The sequence below is a fragment of the Daphnia pulex genome, chromosome 4 (genome assembly GCF_021134715.1).
Source record: "Daphnia pulex isolate KAP4 chromosome 4, ASM2113471v1".
In the NCBI taxonomy this organism is placed as follows: Eukaryota; Metazoa; Arthropoda; class Branchiopoda; order Diplostraca; family Daphniidae; genus Daphnia; species Daphnia pulex.
Genome location: NC_060020.1, coordinates 2,164,922 through 2,182,775, shown reverse-complemented (window position 1 = coordinate 2,182,775; position 17,854 = coordinate 2,164,922). Strand labels below are relative to the sequence as shown.

Below are 17,854 nucleotides of genomic sequence, written 5' to 3'. Positions count from 1 at the left end.
TATGGATGGCTTGCTTGATACAGCTATATATGTTACTTTGTATTCGATTATAGACTCTTTTCTCATTGTTACCTACAGCAAAGTAACATAAAAGGAAGAATAGAAAGTTATGAAAAGAAAAGAAACCCAACAAAAGAGGCTGATGCGGGGGCAAAGGGAATGTAGTACTTTTGTGTTGTGATAGTAGCTGGTACGATTCCCACTGGGAAATGATCTTCGATCGATGAACCGCGAACAAGAAAACGGAAATATAAGTTGGAGAGAAAGGAAAAGTTACCAGGACACGATGAACGCATTCCCCCACGATTTGTCGTCCATCTCGCAGTTCAATGACTTAATACTACCCAGTAAGTAACGTCAGTAGAATCGAAGCTAGATTTTATATATCTTCGTATTTGGGAACGTTCACGTGAGATAATAATAAGATAAAGTTGTTTGAATACTCAGTTTGATCTTTTGACACCCGAATTAACACAGGAGTCAACTGGAAAAAAAAAATGAGGTGAAGATCAAAGGGGAAAAAAATCAGCTCCATCGACCCTATAATTAACATGTAAGATACAAAGCTATATAATAAGAGAACGCCGGTTGAGGGTATATCGTAACAATCCGGCAAACAGAAAACGGGAAGGTAAGAAAGAATTTAAGACATAATGATACAGGAACACTGCCCTCGCTGACAAACAATTTTCCCCCTTGTCATGTTTCCAACAAGATTTTCATATAGTAGTAGTAGTAGTTCTTTTTCGAATTCGAAAGGAAGGAGGAGTCGAGGAATTTAAGTTTTTTTGTATTTTTTCGTGTGTGTTGGGTAATGGAGAAGCAGCAGCAGCCTTCCGAGAATTCGCCAGTCCCGATATAAATGATCACGCGTCAATAAGGAGCCGAGTCGGGGAATTGTGAAGAAGTTTGGTAGGTATTAATCAGATTTGACAGCATAACATGTAATAATTGCAATATAGTAGCATTTCGTGGTGAAGTTTACGATAGGACATTTACCGAGGAGAATGAAAGAGATGTATAACAATGCCATAAACTCAGAAATTCGAACGGAAAGCTCAACGTCGATATGGTGGAAAGGAAATCGATAGAGAAAGAGAGGAAAAGAAGAGGAGCAAGATCGTCCCTGGTTGTTGCGTTTTCTTCCGTATTTTTTTTTTTTAAAGAGTATATGGGAGGGAGAGGTGAATTTGTTTTTGTTGGGATTTGTTTTTGTTTGGATTTTTTTCAAGTTTTGGTGGTTTACTGCTTCACTTCTTTTGTTTAATTAATTTGTCCGAATCTATTTGCGAGCCTTCTTACGTTCTTCGTGGGCTTTCTTGACTATAGCTAGTTTGGAATGTTTATCACCAGCTGGGAGACCGACGTAAGGAGCGTCCCGTGTCCCGTGAAGCATCAGAGTCCATTCACGTAGCCAACCGCTCTGCTTGGCGCCAGTAGGGGAATTGAAACGGACCTACCACAAATCAATATAGAACGTGTTTTTTTTTATGGGAATGAATTAGTTGAGCAAACAAATCCACGAGTTTTTACCTCCAATGTCCAACGCCCACGAGGGTCCTCGCCCCATGTGTGCGTAGTCATGAACGGCCATTTGGTGAATCCATCGCGGCTGTCATCATCATTCGGTCGGCGGCTCAGAATCATGGATCTGTGATGCAAGCGAAATTTACATAATTTTGAATATTGCACATCTAAATTCGAAATTTTTTTCTTCCCTACACGAGAGGTAAGGTAAGAGACTTGGAAGAAAATAGGGGCGGAAAAATACAAAATGAAACTAAAAATGAGAAAATTTACAAAAGAAAGTCATTTTTCTAAAATTCGAAATGTTACTCTTCCCTACACGAGAGGTAGGGTAAGATATTTATACATTTTGGCAGTAAAGAGGTAGGGGGCGAAATGAAACAAAAATTGGAAAAATTTACATGGAATTTTGTTTTTTTCTTGCCCTTCCTTTCCTCTGTTGTTCTTTTCGTTTCCCCTCCTCTAAATATTACAATTAAGTACAACCCCCCTCTCAGTTATCGTCATTGTCTTGCTGACTGTCGGATCACGTAGACGTATTGATTTACCTCGTTCCCATAGGTGAAGTCAGAAACATCTCGACTTCGCCTCGACGTGTCGTGTTTAGGCTGATAACGGCCTGAACGTGTTCCAGATAATCAACTTCAGTTTCACTTCCTTGGCAAGAACGTGTGTCTAGTGTCAAAATCAGAGAGCCGTTGGTCGGGATTGGTCTGAAATGTGCAAAAAAGAAATTCGTTTTTAGTGAAATTTAGTTTCATAGTGTGTGCTTCAGAAAAATTTTTACTTGGGTTGCATCATGGCGCCACCTTGACAATGAAAACGGGCTGGAACCGATCGCCATGCTTTAGCCAACGTGACCATCGAGCCAGCATCCAGGACGCCGAAACCGAAGAGGTGATTGAACTCCAAGCCCACGCCGTTCATGGTCCATTCGAATCGACGCTTGGCATCGAAGAGGGAATTGCGTTTAGATGTCAACACAGTCAAGTGCTGGATGTCCCTCCACGTCAACGACGGACTGGCGAGAAAAAGAAACAACATGAATGCACCATCACGACGCTGCTAAAAAGGTAAGTTTTTGATTTCATTTACTTGGCTTCCAAAGCGAGAGCGAATACGCCAGCAGCTTCCGGTGCGGCTGCCGAAGTTCCCGAATGCGTTTTCGTGCATTTACCGTACAAGTCGGTGGTGGCCTGTTTTGTCAAGTAGAAACCTCGTTTTTATTATAGAGTACATATTTCTTTTTTTATTACGTTCATGCACGACACAAGTTTCCTTGGAACCTTTTTCGACGTCCAAGAAAATTTCTCGGTAAAATGACGCCCACCATTTATTTCTTATGTCACAGCAACCTAGCTCGTTTACGCGATAATTTGGCTTGCCAGTCGATGCGAAAAGAGAGTGCAGGCTTTAGAGTGTGGCTTAAGGTAACATGGCTAGAGAAAGCAAGTGGGAATATCGCCTTTTCCGGGAACAACTAGGGGGCTGGCACTAGCTCAGCAATCAGGACTAAACGCACAATCGAGTACACAGGATCTTGCGACATTTTCTCTCAATCTCCGTCCATTTAGTGTTTTACTCGTTTTACTTCGACTTCCTCTTGGCTTCCAATTACCGCTGCACGTAGTGAGCAGTGGCGGAACCGCCTTATCGACTCTCTCGACAAGGCAGGTCTTGATTACTTTCTTTATTTCCGTTCGTCTCTTCATTCGCTGATGAATGTTGATGACGGTTTTCAATCACGCCAAATAGTCAATGGATTTATCTCATTCATGGCGACGACCTATTTTTTGATTGTCTTGTTGTACTCATCTCTATCCATGACATGTTTGTTCATCATCCTACTTTTTTATTATTATTCTCGGGAGAATAATCAAATTGCTGTCTATTCTTTTCTGTTGATATTGCGCAAGCTAGAATACGCTTGACTGGTTAAGTTTGATGAAAGAGAAAATGGCAAACGTAAATCGGCATTTTCTTTGAGTCATTCTGAACCAGAATTTAGTTTCATTCCGACATGTTGATAAACAGTTTCAATATGTGGGCCCAACAATTTCGGCGATTTTGGAATCCCGTCTCATTTTTCGCTTATTAAGCTCGTGAATTCTGGATTTTTGACATTTAATCAAGGGAATTGTTGTAAAAAATACGACACTAACGTCATCTTTTTTAAACTAAAAAAAGCCAGGGATCACCATCAATGTCACTTGATTTACTTTAGAGCGTCTATGCCCCTGACTATATCCGTAACTCTTGCTTAATGAGCTTTATCTCCCTCATTGAACGAACCAATAATCATAAATAAACAGTCAACAAAGGTGGCCAGAAAAAAAAAAGAGAGCGAAAATACAACGAGTTATTGCGAACTTACGACTCCGGTGTTTGGATCTTTGGCACCGTTGCTGAATGTCGAAGCCAAGGTGGAAGAACAGCTCTCGTCGTAATGGGCGTTCTGCCCGTCGTTGATTGCCGAATTGATGGATATTGTCCACATTGAAGCCGCGTATCCATCGCAATTGCAATCGTCGTCGGAACCGCCGTCGCCGCTAGCCCACACGTAGATGTTGCCCAGTCCGCGACGACCTTCGTTGACTCCTCGAACAATGGCCCTCATGGTGGCGTTTCGTGGGCCGTCCACTGTTTTACCGTCGTCCGTAGGGCCCCAAGATGCGCTGTAGATGTCAATCAAGTGCGGTTCGTGACCCATCGAGTTTGCTTCAATCAGGTCCGTCATATAGGGCTGATCCAGCATTCGGATTCCTTTTATTTTTTGGTATGAAAGAAAAATGCTAGTTTAATATAAAACCTTTTGCGTCCCTTGCATCCCCCCCCCCCCCAGTGTTTTTTTTTATGGCCGAGAGATAAAACGAGACGATCGATAAGTTGTCAAAGACTGCTGCTGTCATCTGACGGACCGATGTAAACCATGGCGGATCCTGGACGGTCTATGCGTCCCGCTTGTTTCAATCATCTTGTCTATCAACTCTTCAGTTGGCTGACGTCACGAGTCAATTTGATCGACAAGTTGGAAGGTTACCTACGCCTCTTTTTTTTATTGAAGTAATTTTATCGAATTTTGAGCTGGGAGTAAAACAATATTGAACATGTTTGACACAACCTTGCGCGTTATTAACTGCTTATACTGAGCAAGTTTATTTCTCCTTCGCCTTTTGTGCCTTCTGGTAGAAACATGTCGTTCAGTCATCGTCACCCAAACTACTTTTCTTTTATAGCGTCACGTAAAAGTTGCAGGTTTCGAAATAAGCTAGAGGGAAAACAATTTATTTGTCAAGTGTTCAGGTAAAAGTTTCGCCGACATGCTGCGTTTATAGTCGCTTGAGCTCGGTTACGTCTTTTTCTTCGTTGTTTGTGAATTGTTTTATTTACGATATTTTTAGTGTCGGGTATTCTATTTTTGCGAATGCGTCATCGTGTTCAATATAATCGTTCATAAAATATCAAGGTTTCGTGAGCTTCGTCCCATCTTTGATAGCTGATTAATCAAGCCGTTGGCTGAGTTACAACTCGAAATTTTTGAGATTTACAATCATCTTGTCCGTTACTGGGGCTCAGTCGACGGTCGGGTTTCTCGGCCGGTTGCTATTTGCCGAGTTGGATATGGGAAACTGGTTCTTGTCACGAATTGGGAGAAGATTGTTGCTTACCTGCCACTTTGGAATCGTAGGCGACGCCGACGCCACACACCTGGTTGTCACGGGCGGCAGACACCTCTCCAGCGCAACGGGTTCCATGGCTACAGAAAAAAGAAAAGCGTCAACACACACGAGTATTAGTTTACGGCTAACTTGAAATCACTAACACACTAGTTGTACTAGTCGTAAGCGCAGAAGTTTTGAGTTGAGATTCGAGGAATCGGTTCGCTGGGATGACTCGAGATAAACAGTCTATATATCGAGGGGCACAGACGTTGGTCAATAACATGTCAACATGGGACTCGGGACAACTTTAGCTGGGATGAAACGGCAGCGTCTATAATCCTCTTGACTGGGCCCATTGTTGCGTGAAAGGGATGCGAGGGCACCTCATAAAAGGGGAAAGATCGGGATTTAAGATGTGTGGGAATGGCCTGTGACGTCTGTTGATGGACTACATTAGTTGACGTTTCTTTAGACACTTTTTATTTTTACTATCGCTCAGAACATTCTCGGCGATGCCAATTTGGAAATGGTAAAAGAAAAATCACGGCAAACTCTTTCGGGGAAAACGAATCGAGGACTTGGGATTTGTGGAATTTTAGATTTTCTCCGGTTTGTTATTTTAATACAAGTAAAAGGAAACCCAACGGGAGAAAGGCGTTGGATATAATCCCTGGAAGTAGGAATGGGGGTGGTGAACACGCATACAAGTTAGTTAACTTTGATGTGTGAGAAAAGAACGAAGAACCCCCGCAAGCTACCGAGTTGTTAATTGTGCACGCCAAGCGTTGGAACTAGCGACTTTATTCTATTAAAAGCAAATGTAGATTCTCGGTAGGGTGTCTCTATCTTTGTTCGTTCTATACACATGGAGCTAGCAGACAGCTGACTGATGTGGCTAGAATAAATCGACCATTGAGGTGCTGAGAAAAGGTTGCATCTTGATTGAATTTTCATAATGGGAAACAAACCGCCGAGTGGGTATTAAATGCGAAGCAAATGCATAGGACTTGACACCTTCTCCCCTTTCTAAAGTTGCGTTTAGAGTTCAAAGTGCGCCGCAAGAAAAAAGGCAATTACATTGGAATGAAACTTTTAACACAAGTATACATTCATGAACTGGCTCGAGTCAATATTTGAGCTCCCGGACTTGGAAAGTTCAAAGGGAAGCGAACTGAATTTATCATTGAAATGAATGTCAACAGGACCGACGGAGCAGAACGCATCTGTAATAGATTTTCCCATTGAATCATTCACGATCTCGCAGTCGTTACAGACTATGGGGGGAATCGATATGGGCTAGCTTCTGAGCTTGTGTACTGGCCTTGCAAGTTCATATAGACTGAGGTTACATTTCTCTCTTGTTACAGTGTATCTGTGGTATGGTATTACACTCTGTACCGCTCCAACATGGGCTCGGTAATGACGGTTGGTGTGTATGAAAGGGCAGAAGTACATAGTCCCACAAGAAGAATAGAGTCTGCACCAATATAATGGCGGCGTGAGTGCAATCTCGACTAGGGGGGGTAGGTGTTTCCGGGCGGTGACGCACGTAGCCTCGTGCCACGCACAGGTAGAGTCACCTTTTTTGTCGGAATCAGAAAATATTGCGTTTCCTTTCAGATGATTTACCTTGTCGCTTGCTATTTCTAATTGTAATACTATAGCGGGTCGATGCTACTACGTCAATGAATCGAAATTGCCTAAAAACAAATTACCTGTTGAACCAATCGTCGGTGTATCTTGGATAGGGGAATGGATCGTTGCTGCTAAAATCGTAGCTGGCTTTGGCGTTCTAAAATTTCCGACAAGAAATATGTGTTGTTTTTAATTTGGAATATCGTGTAACGTTTAAGAACCTTACGTAATTGTTTCGGAGATCCGGGTGCATGTAGTCCACACCTGTGCGTCGTAATTTTTGACAAAAGGAAATATTAATTATGCAATCGGATACAAATGTTTGATCTAGAATCAGGCCAGTCTATTTGAAGCCTGATTGTAGAATATCGTTTTTCAGTCATGTGATCTTTTAAATTAAGTGGCCGGTCTCTCAATAGCCCTGGAGAGCGCACAATATAACTGCGTCACTGGAGATGCACGAAATGCACTGGCTCTTTTGTCTCCCGGGAAAATAAAAATAAAAAGGGATATGTGAATTGCCATTCCAGTTTGATTACAGCTGAAAGTCATTTCTCATGGGCTTTTTGAAAAGGTCACAATGCACTTACGGCACTATGGGATCAAGAATGAGAATTGGGGGCCACTTACCGTCATCCATAATAGCCGTTGTGACATTTTTGCCAGTAACTCCTTGAGCCCAAGCCGCTTCTACATTCAAATCTAGTCGAGGTTTGCCTCCATTCTGTCCAGTATTTTTCTGTCGGGGGGAGCAAAATACAATTACTGTTGTTAATAATTTGATTTCGGGATTTCCAACTTCTGCACGGTTGGACTGTGCCGAGCAATGAGCACCAAGAAATCTCTTTTTTTGATTTCCCGGATAAACGGGAAATGTTGGCAACATCACGTACGATTTTCCCTTTGCACCCAAGAGCCCTTGGCAACGAATGCTATGCCATCTGAATTCCCGGCTTAGGGACGACATCAAATGCGATACAGAGTTCCAATTTGCGAGCAACGGCGAATACTCATCATTAGTTTAGATGTTACTTGTTGACAGAGAGGCACGTACAAGAGTCTACAACAAACTTCCCGCTACATATATATATATTTTGTGTGTGTGTACAAGTATGCTGCACAAGACTACTCTCTCGCAATCAGGGCCGGCTGAGTTGACGAGAGCGTGCAGTCGAAGGCAATCTATTTGGCTGTATATATGTATATCACGTACACATATAAACTTTAGGTGGGCTCTGGTTTAACTTCTAATTGAAATCGTTTTTTCAATCCCAGCGCTGTTTAATCGAAGCTTTCAATTTGCATCGCGTAGCTACATCATTGGTTTTTGCATTTCAATCAATTCAACTTCACCCAAGATATTCGTTTTGACAGGAGCCAGTCATGCGTGCCATCGAGTGGGCGACTGACGGAAAAAGCAATAAAGTCTGTTTCGCAGCTGTGTTGGAGGAAGCGCAGCAAACAAATATATATAGGAAAAATATATAAACTCGGGGATCTGGAAATGTCTTCCAATCTCTTTTATATACCGACTGAACTGTTCCGGAAGTTGAAACTAATTGCGGTACGGAATTCTAGGTAAAGACCGGTCGCTTTCTATGGCAACTTTTAAAGGTACGGACTTTTTTTTTTTAATTGGAACAGTCGACAGACTGTCTGAACTTGACGGAGGCGGCACAAACTTGTCATTCTGCTCTCCTGCTCATCAAAGTCGAACGCCATTTTGAAATTGATTTTACTATTTTCCCGTCATGGTCGCCCATTGTGTCTTCAATTTTCTTTAAAAAAAAATATTTAAACGCATCAATTGATCTATTTGCGGTTTCCAATCTGTGTCTGCATTCATCTACTGTTTAGAATTCCTTGTAACCTTTCACGGGACGTTAAGCAACGGTGGAAATAATTTCATCTTGTTTTCATCTATATCGCTTTCCCAGAAAGAATCTTTCATAACTTGTCGCATCCAGCTCGTTGTTTGCTCAAAAGTGCGTAAATTTAATCTATGCAGGGCTATAGGAGACTGTAATAAGAATCAAAGTATCTAGCGTCGTTCTCTCGGCAGCTTTTCAGTAGAAGAGTGTATATCGAGTAACGGGTGTTGCGTACATAGAAGGGCAGAGACCATTTCATTTTGAATCCCGCGACGCGACATCTTATCTCTGGATCACGTATATAAGTCGACAAACTGTTTAAACAGCAGAGAAATTATATGACAGGCGTGTCACTCGAGTTTTCAGCCGCTCTCTTTCTTTTTTTGGTCGTTCAAACTTGCCCTTCTGTTTCACCACGATACGACCGACCTCCGTGCTGTTCCCTTACCAACTCCCGATCAATATTGCGTCCTTCCCGGTGCTGCTGCCGGCTGCCCTGTGTGCGCCGCTATATTATAATGCCTGCCGCCATATGGAGAGAGAGAGAGAGAGCGGGATTATATGGTCGCATAATATATCCAGCGAACGGATATGAGAATCTTTTGTGACTCGACAACCTAATTAGAAATGACGACGAGGAGACTCGATGGTTGCCTAATTGCTTATTGTTGCTATTATTATATATTCCCCGTCGATGATGATCAGGCACTTTTACGGCCTAAATAAGTCCTGATAACTTTTGATGAAGAGTGAAATTGCCTCGTCGGAGCTTGTCATCGTCTTGTGTGCTCTCGAACAAACGCAATCATAAAAATGCTTGCATCGTTGTTGCCGTTCTTCACGTTACATATTTTTGTCAAAGCAACAATAACGGCGTGACAAATAAGGGGTGGAAAACGCGTAGTTAGTTCCGAGGCAATAAAAAACACGAACTTCATTATAGAGCCCGTCTTCACGCAACCTCGATCATTCTCCCGCGCGTACCTCATTTTAACTGGCAACGAACAAAGCCTATATATGTAGCTCTTGTTTGCTTATCAGGTTTAAGTTGGTTTCGTATTGACACAAAGGACCAACAGAGTTTCCCCCCCCCCCATTGCAAATCACAACAAAGGGGAAACCGGTTTCAAGATTCTAGCTGTTCACTTCCGTTTGCGTGTGTGTGTTCACTTACCAGATACCATTGATATGTGAAGTAGGGATCGGTTGGATCTCTGTGCTCTTTGGCTGCTGCGGCGATGGCTGCGGCCGGGTCGATGGGCGTCGCCGATGGTTTCTTGTAGCCGCGCTTGAACCGACGGAAACCTACTTGCTGAACGGCGCTGTGAATCTGCGTACATAATAGAAACGAATGTGTAACAAGATGAGCATTTTGCCAACAATCCGGAAACATTTTCAAATTGTTTGCAGAGACGCCAGCACGACGAACGGGTTAGATGTTCATTTTATTCCCTTGAAACGTTCTTTGACCTTTTCGTGCAACGCTGAACGCGGTCTCCACGGTAAATAATTGCTGTTTGTTGGCACGTTAAAGCATGTAATCCTTTAAGCATCTCTTGCATTGATCATTGTGAAATTCGTACGCGTCTGTCCCGGTGCTTCTAGTGACAAGGAAAGAAATGTACAATGCAGGAGGCTATGTTTAATTGCATTCATGTCTGAATCATTCACTCGAAGGCCTTTGGTTCTATTTCCGACGTCAAACAGGGGATCGTGAATGTGCCAGGGTCATTACGGTCGTCGTTTATAAATGCGCCGAGAGTCGGTCTCCCTTGACAGCGACGACACGCCCCTCGACAAACGCAGTTTCATTGGAAAGTCAAACGACGAAGAGAGAGATGAAAGTCGAGGTTTAAAGCCTGGGGAAAGTTTCGAGGAATTGGAATTTATCTAGGAGAGAGAAGCTCTTGCGTACGGGAAATAAGCCAATCTTCGCGTGCGGATTCGATCGGTTTGTGAGCGTCTTGACATGAAAGCATTCCACGAGAGCACCTGAAAAGGGCTAACGGCTAAATTGCGACCGTGAGGAGGCTCGTTTTATAGCAGTCTGGCGAGCTGTGTGCGCAGCAGCAGGAACCACTTGACATTTTACTTGAACTATATACGACGAGGAAAAAATCAACTTAACGGGCGGGGATCGTGGCGCCAACATCAATTGTCCAATCATGTTTGCGTGACCGGTTAGCAAAGATAAAAGAGAACCCGATGACGTCCAAAGTTCCTTCTTCATTCAGCAGCCCTCCAATAACTTGTTTTTGAACGTACATTGTCGGCTATAGTCAATGTAAGTCATACAATTCTATTGGACGTACTCTTTAACGTATCCTTCGTAGTTGGAAATTGGAAACGGTTGCTGCTCCTCTTTCCTGTTTCTCAAAATTGAATTGTGTCTCGCATATCTATGGTTTCTCTTCTTCTCAAAATTGATTTGGCTGCTGCCGCATCCGCATCCGTCGATGGGGAAACTGGAGGAGCAACCCAAGTCGTTGATATACGTCGCATCTCGATCGATCCGCTGTGTGTTGGTCGAAGCTTTGAAGCTACTTCAAAAACTCTCCATTCTCTGCGAGTCGGGATCAAGGGATTCCGGAGATAACTCTAAAGCGGGTAGTTCTTATATAACTGCGCAGCAGCATCGCGATTGAAAAAAGTATGATCTGTTTGTCTTTCAGAATTTTTATTTTATTATATTTCTTTCATTTTTTGTCTATTTTTGATTCCATCTGGGGTGAGGGCGGGTGAACTTGCGTGAACGATGGAACTTGGAAGAAAAAATAAGGGACAATTTGATAAAGATATTGGCCTGACGGTACACAGTAACGGTTAAAAGGAATATAAGTGGGCTGAAAATAGGTCAATTGGTGTTTCTTTTCCAATTGCTTCGATCGTTTGTGCGGCCTTGGTGATATTGGATGCACTCTCCTAGACGACATTGACTAGACAAAACTGAGCTGCAATACAAGGACATAAATCTGTGGGAGGGTTTTTTTATTTCCAAGTTGTTGATGGAATATATAAATGCGGATGAAAAATGAAGGTTATGCCGGAAAAGAATGAGTACTCGACGGGATTAGTCGAGGAAAAATGGGCGACTAGTTACATAATGGAGACGAATGCCGTCGCTTACAGTTGTGGCCTTGTTTGTGCTCAATGAATGGTTAATACCGTTTCGTTGTACCGTCTTTCAAAGTCGACTCTACTTATATCTTCCCTTGCTATTTCGTCACCGACTCTCTCTCCTCTATAGCTACTAATGAAATCTTTCAACTTGTCAATGTCCTTCGGGGAGAATTGAACATTCTTGTTGGACCGATTTCGGCATCCAGACTGCAGCAAAGAGAGGGGCAATAACGGAAAATGAATTATAATCGCTTTTTCCTGTTCTTTTTTTTTGGCTTCCGTTTTTATCTCAGAAAATCTTTACTAAATCTTTCTTTCAATGTCGTGCGTCAAAGGTACTGTCTTATACTCTGCTTATTTATTGGAAATTCACTTTTTTTGGCGGGGGAGTATTTGCGAGTTAAGGCCTATATTGGCAAAGCTTGAAAGAGATTGATGTAGCCTACCTGCATGCAAATAGTCTTAGGCCAGTCTCAATCTTTTCTCGTCTCTAATAATAAGAGAGACAGCAACTTGTTGGATCGATAAAAAGCTTTTGAAAGGTTTTTTTTTTGTGTGTGAGTGGAATTGCCACAAAAGAACAAAATAAAAGTGTAAAAGGTACCGGGCGAAAAAAAAATATCAAAAGAAATGGCGGCATATTTGGGGAATGGAGGGATAAAAACACATTAGAATGCGACGGCATAGAAACAAAGTTAACAAAACAAAAAAGAGAGTGGTGGTCCATGTCTATATATACATAGATGCATGCAGCAGCTAGGCAAAACTGGATAAAAGAGTGAAGTCTGGTAAAAATGGCATGGCGCATACTACTCACCAGTGGGTCGGCTTTGAGTTGGCGGGTGTGCAACACGCTGCGTTTGGTCCGTGCGTGTGGCAGAGCATGGTGCACAAAGTGGTAATCGTGATCGGAGCCGATAACCTGCAACGAAAGAAAAAGCAGAACAAAAAGAGACATTTGAATGTATTACAATTTTTGTAGCCACGGTCAAACGGAACAATGAACTGCGCACGACAGTCGTGTATATTCGAATTTCTCGGAAGGAAATGGTCGGCGAAATTGTTACTAGATTATTGGGATATTTCTAGGTCGTTGCTAGGGGTCGCTTGCAGGATGTTCGTTCGATTGCCTTCACCACCGGAAGGCTAAAGACGGGAGAGAAGATTGATCGCAATAATCAAAAGGTCAGCGCTAATAACTTGTTCGATCTGGTTTGCTTCGACGAGTAAATGTCTTGGAGGTTAAATGTTGTCACCTGAATTAAGTAATCTGTTGCGAGGGAAGGAATTTGTTTTTTCGGGAGAAGCTGCTCACGAAGCTTATCGACTTGTTATCGAGGGGGATTGCATTTTTGATCAGATGCCTTTTAATCTGGAGGTCTCAACTCGTTCGTGCTGTAGGCGATGACTTTGTCTGACTTTATTTATTCAAGACTCAAGTGCATGCAGTCATCAAGACTTCGTCATCGGGATTAATGCACATGAACCCCCTCGTCCCCACCCACGCTGCTTTTTCCTGCCGTGCTCACGGGGGGAAGCACGCATCCCGTAGGCGGAACAAACCCACGCATATGAAAGGGAAGAATTGTTTTTTCCAACATCCGCATAATTGCTGCTCACACTTTTCTTTGACGTTTCTGTTCATCGGAAGAAATATATCGCCAGTCACGTTATATCTTTATCGGTCCCTTATTTCGGTAGTTGTTCGATGACTGTAATCTGGTGGCCATTGGAAAGCTTATCACGCCAAGTAGAAAAAAGGAATATTGCCAAACACGCACAGCAAATCACTGCGCGAGTCGAACATTGGCCAGGCCAAAATGGTTACATCGGTCGAAAATCGAGGTCAAGACCAGATGACGCTCAATTTGTTTTGCCGCCGTGTCCGATGTGATCGGGTTAACGGAGCACGGCGGCAGCGGCGACTGATGGTCTTGACTGAACTAGATAGTCTTTTCAATCACCCACATCCCACAGTTATATTCCAGCAGCGTGACTATGTAGGCCTATGAGCGGCCCACATTCAATAAGAGGCTCAAGGGCTGACCCCGTGTTCTTTATAGCCACCAACAAATCAACCAGACAGGCCACTATACTATCTATCAGGTTATATTTTCGCGAGAGAAAAAAGACCAGCAGCAGTGGCTGATGGAATCAAATAGATAAGAAAGTAAAAAGAAGAAAAAGAACGACCCAATGGTTTTTGTTTGTTTGTTTTTTGGGGGGTGCACGACTGTTGTGTTCCCGTATCGATTTCTCCCGACTGGATTCGGTTCTCTCAGTGGATGTATATACGTGCTGCTGTGTGTATATAGGCCCATATATTTACGTGGAGAACTTTGAACTGTTGCGTGCGACTCCCATAACGTATAAAGTTTGATTACTCGCTTCAATGATGGTGCAATTTTATGTAGCGTCTGGAGAGTGAGCAAAACATCTGTGCTCTCTAATGTTATATAGTGTGTGACAGCTATTGGTGCGGGGGATTGAGATCAATCGTTGGGATATGTGTCCTGTCCGTCAGCATATGACGCGTTGGGAGGCGAAACCGAAAGCCATTTTCCTTCATCTTTTGGGCGCAGTAGAGAATAAGGAGCCGATGCATCGATTTTTCGATATGGTCGTAGTGTTACTAGGGAATATAAGGCGAGAGATTCGAGCTTCGTATTGCACACCTTAGTAGCACTTATAGTATTACCTATTACTGGGTGCCGAAACTGCTTTCTATTTCTTTTTTCTCGTGCTATATACAATGTACCGTTTCCGTTGCTTTCTGTAACTGGATGCGGGAAATGAGTTATTGATTTTGCAGTGGTGACGGTGGTGTTCGATTTGGTACGCCACCCTCATGTACATGTATATACACACCCTCTTTTTTTGGGGAAGGGATGTTTTTGTTTGCGGTGAATGTCACAGTGCTGCAGCCAGGATGAAACGAAGGATCCTGGGAGGACCACAATGCTCCTTGCGTCTATTGTACCCAAGCAAATGTGCAGTATTAGGAGCAGCGGAACGTCGCGAGAAAAGAAAGATGGCGTCGTGTGTCGGGTGTGTGTTTCTCGCGTCTATTGCGCCGTTCACACTCTGATGGTCTCGCGTGGATCGATGGTGGGGAGGAAGCAATATGAGAAGAGAAGATAAGAGAGCGGAAGAAGGTTTTGGGTGGGGTGGAGAAGACGAGAGAGAGAAAAAAAGGGATGGAGAACACGGGGCTGAGATATACAACTTTTAGTGCTGCAGAGAGCCGAGGGAGGAGCTACAACCCGTCCACCAACATCAGGATCGATGTTGTTGATTCAACCGGATTCAACATTTTCCATTCACAATCTCGTCGATTTATTAGAAAGACATTCTAGCCGCATTTTGCAGAGGGGAATCTAATCGATAGTTTAGATAGTAAAGAAAGATTTGATAATATTTACCGATCCCCAGTTTTCGAATCCATTGCGGCGAGCTATCAAGTCAGCCTGCTGTCGATCCTGTACGCCGCGGAGCTTGACTAGAAACGAGTTGGTAAAGACTTGGGGCAGGGATGAACCGAATCGGCTAGCGGTGGCTGGCGGTGGGGCTGAAGATGATGCGACAGTGACCAGGACGACGGTCAAGCTGGCCAGCAGTAGAGTGCAGCAGACTGACGGCGACGTCCCGGCCTTGCAGGAGCGTGAGGTCGCTCTTAACATGGCCCGCGGATTGGAAACCTCGCGGACGGTTGGAATGTTACCACCCGTTTTGTTGTCTCGACTTTCTGACAAGTTGCTGGCCTCTGAGCGAATCAACCGACGTCCTCTTCGACTTCTGGAACGAATTGGCGGAATTTTTCAAAACGCGTGTTTCTCTTTTTCACCATCCGAATCTGTCGCCCCAATCGAAAATAGCCAATAAACCCCAAACAGAACGGAATCGATCGTCACTTTTGGATCGCACTGGGATATTGTTTGTTTTTTTAAAAGAACAGAACGGACCTCAAGATATACCACCCCTTTTCTTGCTGGTATCTTGGACTTTTGAGGTGGGGGGGTCCGGTCTGCTGACTGTGGTCTCTTGACACAGCCGAATAGGACGGCCGCCTTTGAAACGCACGAGCTGCCGGTCCAACGGAGAAAAAGGGAATGAAGTCTTTGACTTGGATTCACTCCGGGTTACACCACTACACACTGGATGACGTGTTAGCCGAAAAAGGGGGCGGCATCCAATGGGGAGGGACTTGTTTCCTAATGTCGCTCCTACTGGGATCCTCCTCTTGAACGATGGGTGTCTTTTGCGCCTGCTCCCAGTGGTTCATGCTTTTCCGAGTCCCTTGTTTTTTTTTTCCCCCATTTTCTTTTTAAAAAAATACAATAGACTGCGAAGCATCACGCCGGCAGCCCTGGCCGTCCCGCCCCGCGAGACTAGATCCTTTGATTGAGGCTGCTGGGCTGGCCAACCGAGTTGGCTAAAACCTCTGTGATGCGACGAGGATCAATTATTGCATTTGTGCCAACTGCATCCACAACACTGTAGATAACACAGTTGACCTGAATACTTTTAAATCACGGACAAACCAACCATTTGAGAGTTCCAAGAAATTGGAGAACCCCAAAAACATTTAAATTCTTTGTAAACTATTACATGCTGACTATTTAGATGATCCAATTAATTTTGTGGGCCCTTAATTCTCTCTTAATTAGTACAGACTTATTTTGAAAATACTGCGTTTCTACACGAAGCTTTATCCCCGCACTACAGCGGATTACACACTCTGATTGTCTCTTGCTCGTTGGTTGTTGTCTATACTTTGGTTGTTTGTTGTTGTTTTTTGGTAAGGCCTAATGATGTGGTGCCTGTCTGCTATAGGCGACGAGTTTGACGATCGATCGATGCCGGTCGATCGGAAAACGATGGGAGATTCAGAGAACCGGCATCATCATCGATATAGAGCTGCTAATCACAAACGTCGACCAGCGATTACTTATACATTTGCGATGATCTCTGATGCTTGTCCTTAATTTCTGCTTGCGTCAGCGCAAATGGCGAAGAAACTTTCCTCTCCCAACGTATATAATGAGTCGACTAACGGCGTACTTCCTTTTATTTTATTTTGTGAACCCTACACAACAACAAAGCCATTGCTGCTGCCGTGGTAGCAGCTCCTTTTTCTGACGTCGAGTGTCATATATTCGGATATACTATTCAGCTGATTATCTGAATGATCCATCTACGGGAAAAGGTGCTGCTGTACCGAGTATAAAGTCGTCAGGGAGTAGACCAGTCGCCATGACGAGCACGGCTGTCATATGGGGCTGCCACGAAATTATAGTGGCGCAGCAGCAGGTTCATTGCAGCACAACAACTCGTCTCTGCTACTACTGACTAAACATGAATACAAATCTATCATGTCAATCTAGACTGTGCAGCGTAGTGTGTACAGTGAACAAAAAAAAGACCGTCTCGAATGCGGGTGGCTCTAATTTATGGAGGATCTGCTGCTGCTGCCCTCGTAAATGTTTAATAGCCCTGGTTACCGTGAAAAACCCCGTCTGATATCCACGCGGATAATCGACACACACACACACGGAGAAGTGAACACGGTTTTTGAAAATCGACAAACGTCTAGAGCAGACTAGGCTCTAAAGAACTGGGGGATAAAAGTTTTTCCAAAGCAACTATACTGTGGGCACACACAGAGTGACACCCCGCCTCGAGAGGTTTGCTGGCCGCTCCTCCTGCACTTAGAGCCTCCTCCTATGGGTAACTTGTGTCTCTACTGTTTGCACGACCGACGTCACCGTTGACGTCACGGCATTGATTTCTCAACCTCCCTTTTTACCCCCGCTTTGCCTCCTCCCATCCACTTATCCATTCCCGAGCTTCCCGAGACACTCGGCCTTAGCGCGCCAGCCGAGTCCATCCACTAGTATGTGTGTCTTATTGCAATTCTCCCTGACTGCTGGTGAATATAACCTATGCGCCTCCATATAGAGTTTATATACGTACCACACACCGCACGTGCATTTCACCAGGATAATGGATGTACATAAAAGAGCTGGAATCCAAATGAGG

General features: G+C 43.8%; 1 protein-coding gene across 1 annotated transcript; it reads right to left on the bottom strand.

Moving 5' to 3' along the window:
* Nucleotides 1–18: 18 nt before the first annotated feature.
* Nucleotides 19–15,963, bottom strand: LOC124192888 (neuroendocrine convertase 2-like). Its single transcript, XM_046586434.1, has 13 exons — nt 15,238–15,963; nt 12,633–12,737; nt 9,870–10,025; nt 7,455–7,563; nt 7,051–7,088; nt 6,905–6,981; nt 5,196–5,284; nt 3,902–4,290; nt 2,623–2,723; nt 2,315–2,548; nt 2,076–2,240; nt 1,534–1,651; nt 19–1,456 (listed from the first exon to the last, which is right to left on the bottom strand). The coding sequence occupies exons 1-13, from the start codon at nt 15,493–15,495 to the stop codon at nt 1,283–1,285; spliced, it is 2,013 nt and encodes a 670-aa protein (XP_046442390.1). The 5' UTR covers nt 15,496–15,963; the 3' UTR covers nt 19–1,282.
* Between the last annotated feature and the right edge of the window lie 1,891 nt (nt 15,964–17,854).